The sequence below is a fragment of the Siphateles boraxobius genome, unplaced genomic scaffold (assembly GCF_051911475.1).
Source record: "Siphateles boraxobius isolate OS27281-9 unplaced genomic scaffold, OSU_SipBor_1 57, whole genome shotgun sequence".
NCBI lineage: Eukaryota > Metazoa > Chordata > Actinopteri > Cypriniformes > Leuciscidae > Siphateles > Siphateles boraxobius.
Genome location: NW_027509183.1, coordinates 195,098 through 205,661, shown reverse-complemented (window position 1 = coordinate 205,661; position 10,564 = coordinate 195,098). Strand labels below are relative to the sequence as shown.

The following is a 10,564-nucleotide window of genomic DNA, read 5'->3' as shown; positions in this document are numbered from 1 at the left end:
CTGTCTTCTTCTTCCTTCACCCACACTGACTGAACTTTGTTACAACGGGCTTCCATACTAGATAATCTTTTAAACATTTGTAATATTTTGTATATTTGTGTATGAACAAGCAGCCGCACAGAAGGGTTCAGCGTTCTAAAAACGCTGCGCTCAATTGAAAAGAAGTTCAGCTTTTAAAAACACGTCTCAAGACCTTTAAGATCACAGAGAAGAAAACATTTGTTTTGAGGAGATACAGAGCTAACGTGTTAGCATGTAAATGTTAGCTAAATGTAATTTTAGCAGTGCATGTTAACGTAAACACAGTTATTCTATCATGCTGTAGCGCCGTAAATTAGGATATGAAAGACGATTACTAGACAGAGATTAAAGTGGAAAAGATAACATTTATCATATAAGTTTACATCTACTAGCTACATCACCAAATAGCTAGGCATGGAAGAGATAACGTGTATCAAATAGTTTTACATCAACAGCAGATATCCTAATAGCTAGTCATGGAAGAAATACCATGTATTAAATATCATTAGAATATTTATCCTTAATGTTGTACATTTTATCATCAAGTGTTTAGTGTATTAATTACTCATGACATCAATTTTCAAAAAATGTCTACCTTATTTTCAGGTACTGCAACTACAAGCTGATTATCAAGTTGGATAACCACTTCAATGGTTTGCTTTTATTATTAATATTGACACAAGGTGTGATTACTGTACGCATTTTACCTAGCCTCATCTAGTTACACTTTTTTTAAAGTGCCTCCTAAATGTAAATCATTTATTAGACACTGGCGGGAACCAATAATTTTACTACACTGTTTACAACTCTGCTTATCTGTTTCCCCAGGTAATCCCAGATCCTCAACCCTGCTGTGAGACATCTTCTTGACCTGATCTGACTAAGCCCTGACACATCTATTATGCTAAAACAATGAAAATGCTCTCTGTTTTTCACGGTTCATCATAAAACCCTTTTAATGTTTTGCTCATCTGATTGGAGCACATTTCAGTCGCTATATGTGGAAAAATGTGTGTAATAGATGTTGCTGTGTCTATAGAACCCTTTTATTAGTTTACCTTGACTAAAATGGCAATTAAGACACAGGGCTATGTCTGGCCTTTCTCTTAATACATCTATGGTCTGGCCTGGCAGGGTTTACATGGGCAGAGTTTATTTTTTGTGTGCATAGTTTCAGAGGGATCTATTTATTGTTGTTAATATGACGTTAAATTTTCTACCATTATATATATTACTACCAAAGCCTGCTTGACCAAAAGAGTTGAATTGTCATTAAGTTATAAAGATAGTCATGCTAAGATAATACATATTCAACTTTTATAAGAATGAATATATAATAATTAACTTAATATATATGTTATTACATTATATAATTATATATGTATGTTTTTTTTTCACTATTTCTGAGATCAATATCAATAATTTATGTTAAAGGGTAACTAAACACTAAAACAACTTTTTTTAGTTAATTATCTGTAAGAATGGAGCTTCATAAATGCTGTTCATTGATTCGAGTACATTTTTTGACATTTGGGTATAAAGTGTTTTAATTTTCAAATATATGGTGTAAAAAGGTCAGAGTGCTGCCCTCTTCAGGTTAAACGGAAAGCTCCTGCAGTAGGGGTACTCTCTGACGTAGAATACTCTCTGACGTCACTCAGTCACGCCCTTGTTGCGAGCTCACCACGCCCTTGGCAGCCCCTGGTATAAAAGCATCTGGTTCCGTCAAAACTACTGCAGCGAGTCAGGAGTTGGAATTACAAGTATTGAAAACGATCAGGATAGATACTGTATATATTAGCATCTAGTTAGCATAGCATTTATATAGTTATTTAGATTATTTCGTGTAGCCTAGGTAGTTAATCTCGCCTATCGCTCCAGTGTGCAACCTGCATTTTACGTGGGATTGCTTCTCCAACGCAATGGAGGTGGAAATGGGCTTCTCCACACAGCTCGCGCTGCCAAACGCTGCTCTTCATACCTCTTCCTGCATGAACTCCACCATCGCAGCGGCGTCATGATGTGAGTGAGCATATATTTTTAATCACAATTTATGTTCCTTCTTATTAGGCTAAAGTTAATCCTCTGGTGTCGACAAACGCGCCGGCGCGGTTTGCTGATTATTTTTTTCACATAGCAGCAAAATATATGGAACGTAATAGTAATAATAATCCTGGAAAAAATTACCTCAAAATGACTGAATATAAGAATAATCGGATGCCGATCGCAATGCGGGAGTCAAGACTGCAGTTTGAGCTGGTGTCCACAGACAATTCACCCTCCTCCACTTCAGGTGAAGGTGGGGGAGAAAAGTTCTTGTCTTCAAATGACCGCTCTGTTGCAAAGCTACTTGCGTCACTCCATTTTAGCTAGTTTGACAGCAGCTGTCACTGCGCCTCTCAGGTGCACGCCCCCACGCTCAGCTCCGCCCTCGGTTCGTCGCCTCTATCTCCGCTGGGGTCTGCCCACTTTTCCAGCATTTTTCAAATATTGCCAGTGGGTGGAGTCAGGCTTTGAGCAGGGGTTTAGTTACCCTTTAAAAAGGATTCTAAGCATTTATACCATGATTTATCCAAACGTATGAGGTCAAACAACTTTACTTAACCACTATAAAGCTGCCTTCCAAACCTTCAACTTCCTGTACTGTCTTATTTCTTCTTGCTGGCTCTCAATATTTATTTTGTTAGCGTACTGCATGTAGCATTCTCTATGGTAGCCAACATGAATTGGCACACCTGGAATGTGGCCTTCTGTGATTTCATATTTTTCCACAGCTTTTTGGGGGATTTGTATTGTAAAAAAAACTTTTGTATTTAAATTCACCCACTCTAAAGAGCATTGTACAAACTTGATCCAACTTATTAGTGAAAAGGGTATGATGTTAGTTGATGTACAGCTAGTAACATGCACACAACACTCCATATCCAAGATAAAGTGTCTTATTTATGTTAGATATATAAATATAGGCCTACAATACAACATTACCGCTATATAACTCCCGCTCCTTTCGGGGTCCTAGCCTGGCCGTCTGCGATTGGTTAGTATTTTTAATGACGTAAAAAAATACAATCCGATTGGTTCAGCTACTTCGCGATTTGCCTAAGAAGATTGACAATCAAAACATACGTTTGTGAAAATATATGATCAAACCAGAATTGCCAACAAATTTAATTTGACTACATATAATGACTTAATATCGTACATAAAAGAAGCGTATGCTCTATCGATGGAGATCGATCAACAACACAAAAAACGCGTTCGGCCCACCGTCTATTTGGCCAGTGGATGTCGCTGGCGTGGCACTCCCTTCTGCTTCACTGCTTTGCGCATGCGTAGAAGTGCGAGAAAATAAGTCATTATTACGAGAAAGTTTCTCATTATTACGAGATGTTAAGTCATTATTATGAGAAAGTTTCTTATTATTGTGAGATGTTAAGTCATTATTACGAGAAAGTTTCTCATTATTATGAGATGCTAAGTCATAATTACGAGAAACTTTCTCATTATAATGAGATACTAAGTCATTATTATGAGAAACTTTCTCAATATAATGAGATACTAAGTCATAATTATGAGAAAGTTTCTCAACTATGGCGGAAACGGGCTTCCATAAATACAGGCATCTCATAACTTTATTATTTACAGTCCATAAAAATAGGGCTTGTGGTCTATTATACGATTATATAATACGAGAATATATGCACAGTTTTCCCGTGTATTTTTACTGAGGCATTGTAGGCCTATTGTGTTGTGTTTTAGGGTTAACGGAAAATTCCGTAAAATTATGAATAAAGTCTTGGGGGAAAAAATGACCATTACATTTTCCATCTTTAGCCCCCTTTTTCCACAATGGTCCCCTAAAAATAACGCCAGAAATTCTGATTCCGGTCCTACAGAAAATGAATAATTTAGTGTTAAAAAAAACGTCAAATAGGCTAATCGTTATATTATATGACATCAGAATGAACAAGGTAGTACAAAATATATTATTCACTGTTAGCAATATTAATGTCTATTTTAAGGCAATGGCAGCGTGATAATAAATAATTTATATGTGAAATATATTACAGTCTTGTATGATGGCCAAGAGCAGCGGTGGTCCTCGCTATAATGAGGAAGATTAATAAGGAATAAGGAAGATTTGAGATCGGTCTTGCTTAATATGCTCTTTTTCAGGAGGGGCTTGACAACTGCAGTTTTCAGGGAGTTCGGAAAACTCCCAGAGAGAAGTGAGGCATTTACCACTTCTAGGAGATCTGCTTCTAAACAGTTAAACACACTTTTGAAGAAAGGTGTGGGAAGTGCGTCAAGAGCACAGGTTGATGTTTTAAGATGCTGTAAGGTATCTTCCAGAATTTTGCCATCAATTTCTTCGAAATAAGACATAGTGACTACTTTCTCAGGCTGTGGTCTGATCTGTCTGACCCTAGCACAACTCAAGGATGAGCTGATCACCTTTCTGATATTATTGATTTTCTCTGAGAAGAAGGAAGCAAACTCACTGCACTTGCTGTCTGAGAGCATTTCACTGGGAATCTGGCTTGGGGGGGGGGGGGGGGGGGGGTTGTCAGTCCCTTTAGCACTCTTGAACCAAGTTTGTTTGGGTGGTGGCTATCCTGTTGCCTCTGACTCCAGAAAAGATTGAAGTTGTCAATGAAGTTCACTCCTTTTATATTGCAGGTTTTTTGCAGCCATGTATTAAGCCCAAGCAACCGTGAAAACCTAAAGACCTGTTTGTTCCTCTTGCTGGGATTGGTCCACTGATGAATGTTTGAACTTTCAGTCTTTTAAGTGTTTCAAAAAGTTCATTGAAATCCTTTTTAAGGAGTTCCGACTGCTCTTTATGAATATCATTCTTCCCCACATGAATGATGAGTCGATTTTCAGTCTTATGTTTCATAAGAATGTAAAAAATGGTAAATGGACTGCATTTATATAGCGCTTTCACAGACCGAATGGCCACCAAAGCGCTTTACATATTTGCCTCACATTCACCCATTCATACACACATTCATACACCGACAGCGGTGTCAGCCATGCAAGGCGCCACCCAGCTCGTCGGGATAATGAGGGTTCCCTGTATAATGTTCTGAAGTTCCCTGTTTATATCAGAAGTTGTTGCCTGTGGAAGGCAGCACGCTGTTGTATCCCTGCTACTAATGTTTCTGATGGAGTCGCCCACTATCAGAGTCCTGGGCCAGGCTAGGTTCTGAGCTGAGTGCCGCTGTCTTCTCGACCTTGAGCCCCAGTTAGCATCAGTGTTAGCTATAGGCTGATTCAGTCTGTGTTCAATCACATTCATCAAATTTGGGGATTCCTCATTCATTAATATTTCGAATCTGTTCTCAAGATGTATAGGCGGTGGTCGGAGACCAGTGTTTGCACTCCTTGTCAGAGCCGTATCTGGGGTAGAGGTAGGGTTGCCACCTTTGTCTGATAAAAAACCGGGACATATTGATAAAGTCAGAATGGCGTAAAATAAAGTCGCAATTCCGTGTTATGAAGTCAGAATTGCGAGATATAAAGTCAGAATTGCGAGATATAAAGTCAGAATTGCGAGATATAAAGTCAGAATTGCCTGATATAAAGTCAGAATTGCGAGATATAAAGTCAGAATTGCGAGATATAAAGTCAGAATTGCGTGATATAAAGTCAGAATTGCGAGATATAAAGTCAGAATTGCGTGATATAAAGTCAGAATTGCGAGATATAAAGTCAGAATTGCGAGATATAAAGTCAGAATTGCGTGATATAAAGTCAGAATTGCGAGATATAAAGTCAGAATTGCGTGATATAAAGTCAGAATTGCGAGATATAAAGTCAGAATTGCGAGATATAAAGTCAGAATTGCGAGATATAAAGTCAGAATTGCCTGATATAAAGTCAGAATTGCGAGATATAAAGTCAGAATTGCGAGATATAAAGTCAGAATTGCGAGATATAAAGTCAGAATTGCGAGATATGAAGTCAGAATTGCGTGATATAAAGTCAGAATTGCGAGATATAAAGTCAGAATTGCGTGATATAAATTTGCAATTGCGTGTTACAAAGTCAGAATTGCGAGATATAAAGTCAGAATTGCGAGATATAAAGTCAGAATTGCGTGATAAAAATTTGCAATTGCGTGTTATAAAGTCCAATTCTAGGGGAAAAACACTGACTTTTTTCCTCTCAGAATAGGCTAGTTTATATCTCACAATTCTGAATTTATAACACACAATTGCGACTTTATCACCCAATTCTGACTTTATATCTCGCAATTCTGACTTTATAACACGCAATTGCGACTTTATAACTCACAATTCTGACTTTATAACACGCAATTGCGACTTTATCACGCAATTCTGACTTTATATCTTGCAATTCTGACTTTATAACACGCAATTGCGACTTTATAACTCACACTTCTGACTTTATAACACGCAATTGCGACTTTATATCACGCAATACTATGCGTGAGATGTAAACTCGCAATTGTGAGAAATAAAGTCAGAATGTTGGAGCGTGAGATAAAAAGTCGCAAATACCTTTAGAACTCCATAGAACCTTTATAAACCTCTCTTAAGTAAAAGTAAAAATTGTAATTAAAAAAATATATATCTGTGTTAGGTGAGACTATACAAAGATGCCAAAATATGCTTAGACAAATATGCTATAAGGAAAAGCCAAAGTAGTAGATTATTTATCATTTATTTCAAACAAAAAACATCAAACTAACTCAAAAATTATTTAAAAATGAAAATAAGAAATATTACTTTACCAATAACATTTATGAGTATTTATGAATAGTTTTAACAATATAATAACAATAATATTTACACTTTACAGAAAACTTATTTGATGAATAACGGCAGGTTACATGTAGGCATCCTATAAATCATTAGAAAGATCTAGGGATTTTTTTATAAAATTATATTATACTATTATATATGCAACAATATATGGTGTATTTGAGTTCCTCAAGCATTCTCTGGTATTTTCTTAAAGTATATTTATAATGATAACTATAGGATAGTAATAATATATTGGCGGCCTCATTCTATGATTAGAAGACACAAGTAAATCACAAAAGTAAATTACAAACATTAACTGACGTTATAAAGCTAGTAAAAAAACATTGTATCTTGGACAAAAGGTTTATGAACCTTTTGTCCAACTTATGCTTCGCAATACAAGTTTGTGAAGAAGTTTGACGCATGTTGCTTTTTCAAATGCACATTATAAGCGACTCAAACTTGCAGTGGATTCAGAGATGGAGCAGCATTTACTAATCAGAGTCGCTCTTCAGTAACACGCTGTGCATATATTTGATTAAGTTTTTAAGTAATTGCAATTTCGGTTAGATTTAATTATTCTTGCAACCCTTTTTACTAGGATACCATTTATCCATTCGAGTGAACTCAGTTTACTAGTGTGTGTTCTGGGCGTGTGCTTCGGATGTGTGTGAAAACATTTTGTCCTTGTCGAGCCCTGTTTCAAAACAACCTAGATGTTTAATTCTCTGCACTTGATTAACTAGTTTGTTTTCAATACAGCTGCACCCAAAGAAAATGTGACAAATATTACTTTAACATTTGCATACTGACCTTGGAAGAGTGCAAACACAGCCCATTTTTCTTGCAGAAACTCACATCCATCGATATACTGTAGTGAAATCCTCTTTTGTTGGACACACTGACTTTAAGTGACACAGAACTGCCAATTTCTCTCAGGGGCTCTTAAAAGAGGTGAGTAATTGTGTTACCTTAATTCATTCCAAAATTTTAATTTAAATATTGATTATTTTCAGAATCAGAAAGAGCTTTATTGCCAAGTGTGCTTGCACACACAAGTTGTTATACTGAGGCTTCCAGTGGACATTTTATTCATGAATTGCACACAAAATCATCTTATTTCCTTATTAAAGTCACTTTAATAAGCAAAAAAGATGATTGTGTGTGTCTAATTAATGATTATTAATTCAATATTATTCAATGTCAATAATTAAATATCAACGTATTTAATAAAAATGTCATGAACAAAAAAACTTTACAGCCATTATAGTATAGCTTTCAGTCTCTCACACTGACTTGTATTTAAAACAGTGTGAGAAACAAATTAATTAAATAATTCATATTTAACCAGAACCTGATTCTAAATGCCTTTTTATTGAAACAGTTTTGTTGTTGTTGTTGTTGTATTGCTGTGTTCAAGACTGAACAGTTTCTTTTAATGATTCTCTTTAGATCACAAAATGTCAAGACTAAATCTCAAAGGATTTTCACTGCTTCATCTGGCTACTATACTGACATTTGCAGGTCTCGCTTCTCTGACTATCTTCTATTACTGGTCCTTAACTCCAAACAACTGTGAACCTTCGTTGCCTAAACTGAAAAATGATTTCAGTGAGAACAGCAGCTTCTCCGAAGACAAACCTATTCTTCTACTATGGGTCTGGCCTGAAAATTACAGGTTTGACTTCAGTGATTGCAAAACAATTTACAATATCGATGGCTGTCAGTTGACGGATGATAGATCTCTCTACAGCAATGCAGACGCTGTCCTCATTTTTCACAAAGCCATTAGTCGGGACTTGAGGAACCTTCCTCCATCTCCCCGTCCTCCGTTCCAGAGGTGGATTTGGTTTCATGTCGAATCACCGACCAACACTCATAAAATACCAGGACTGGAAAACCTGTTCAATCTCACTCTCAGCTACAGACAGGATGCTGATATTCCTGTACGGCTGAAATTGATCACCAGAAAGAAACCAGATGAGGAGTTTGTAATTCCCAAAAAGGACAAACTGGTGTGTTGGATTGTGAGTAACAATGCTGCCTTTACAGGGGTCGGCACAAGGAACCAGTTTTACCAAGAACTCAGCAAACACATCCAAGTGCATATGTTCGGAAAGGCTTATGCAACATTTCTTGGTTATGACGAATACTATCCTACCCTAGCAAGCTGCAAGTTTTACCTTTCCTTTGAGAACTCCATCCACAAGGACTACATCACTGAGAAGATAAATGGGCCGCTTGCTGCAGGAACCGTCCCTGTGGTTCTGGGTCCTCCCAGAAAAAACTATGAAAACTTTGTTCCCGGCGATGCCTTCATTCATGTGAATGACTTCCCAGATGCAAAGTCACTAGCAGAATATCTTCTTCAGCTGGACAAGGACGAAGAAGCATATCGCAGGTTCTTTAACTGGAGGAAATATCTCTCTCCAACTCCTCATTTAATACTACAAACCCAAGAGTTTATTCTGGCTATTTGCACTGCCTGTGGCCATATAGCACGACACAGTGAATATAAAGAAGCCCATGATATTTATGAGTGGTATTTCAATTAATATAAGGTCATATCAGATTTTATTACAAACAGTGATATTTCATAGAGGTGCTTTGATAATCATTGCTAGTGGTTATTAAATAACATTAACGTTACAAGGACATGCCTCATGGCTATAAACCACTTTTTAAAAAATCTTTTCAGTAGGTTTGCATTAATTCAAATGTTATGTGAATGTGTGATAGCTCAAAATAAACACATGATGCATTATGTAATATACAGTTTGATTTGCTTATGCTTATTTACCTTATAAATAAATACATAACTGTACATTAACCATTTTCACACTGTCACATTCTTAATATATTGACATACCCCGAACCCCTAGCATTCTACTTCCTATCATAAACCGCTTTCAGTCATGTTACTGGGACGGAAACCTGGATGGCAAAACATCCATGAAACTACAGTACAGGCCTGTCAACCCTCCAACTCGAAAGAAAAAATAAATGTGAACAAAATTAAAGTTTTGGGCACTTGTGATCCATATACAGCGTCTGCTACCCTGTTGCTTTCAATCACTGAAAACAATGGGACATTCTGAAATGCTTAATGTGAAAAGCACTTAAAAGTGCCTTAATGTATTAAAACAGTGATTTGCAAAAATCTAATTCAGACCTTATTGATAATGCATACAGTTGCAACAATAGTTCTACTGTCTTAACATGTTTAGCTTATTCTTAATCATAATATGGTTGGTTTCTGTTAATATTGAAGGCTATTGCTTAATATAGCTTTTTTGACACATTTTGTATTAGGGGTCTCTATCACCTTAGGTGTCCTTGCCCCAAAACATTTTTAAGACCCCTGAGGCCTGATTTAACTGAAAATAATTTTTGAGTGTCAAACTGCAGAATAGGCCTATAAACTGTTGAACATGTGAATTCAGTCAGTTTAAAGACTGTTTGTGTACTTGTGTTGCAAAAAAACAGGTTGATAAATAGGTTTGTAGAGTATTTTCCTATCTTTTAATCGTTTCCTCATTGTTTTAAAAATCCTCCCCAGACTGAGGACACGTCAAATAATTGTGCATCTTTTAGTCTGCTGGTTCTGAGACACAGACAACAAATAAATGATCAGACAAGGAGCGAAACAAAAGCTGAATGTCCACGAGGTGTAAGGTTTCACTGCGAGTGAGAATGCTGACTTTAAACAATATGGTTCACATTCACAATGTTTTCATGCACATTGATAGACTAACCTTAGCTGTTCATGT

General features: G+C 36.6%; 1 protein-coding gene across 2 annotated transcripts; it reads left to right on the top strand.

Annotated features, from left to right (window-relative positions):
• The first annotated feature begins 1,757 nt into the window (after window positions 1–1,757).
• Window positions 1,758–9,624, top strand: LOC143715213 (4-galactosyl-N-acetylglucosaminide 3-alpha-L-fucosyltransferase 9-like). Of its 2 annotated transcripts, XM_077206856.1 has the most exons (3): window positions 1,758–2,043; window positions 7,645–7,748; window positions 8,247–9,624. In XM_077206856.1, exon 3 carries the CDS (start codon window positions 8,255–8,257, stop codon window positions 9,347–9,349), a length of 1,095 nt encoding a protein of 364 aa, XP_077062971.1. In that variant the 5' UTR covers window positions 1,758–2,043; window positions 7,645–7,748; window positions 8,247–8,254; the 3' UTR covers window positions 9,350–9,624. The 2 variants fall into 2 exon arrangements, with proteins under 2 accessions (XP_077062971.1, XP_077062970.1); XM_077206855.1 differs by lacking the exon at window positions 1,758–2,043 and having other exon boundaries at window positions 7,525–7,748.
• Window positions 9,625–10,564: the final 940 nt, after the last annotated feature.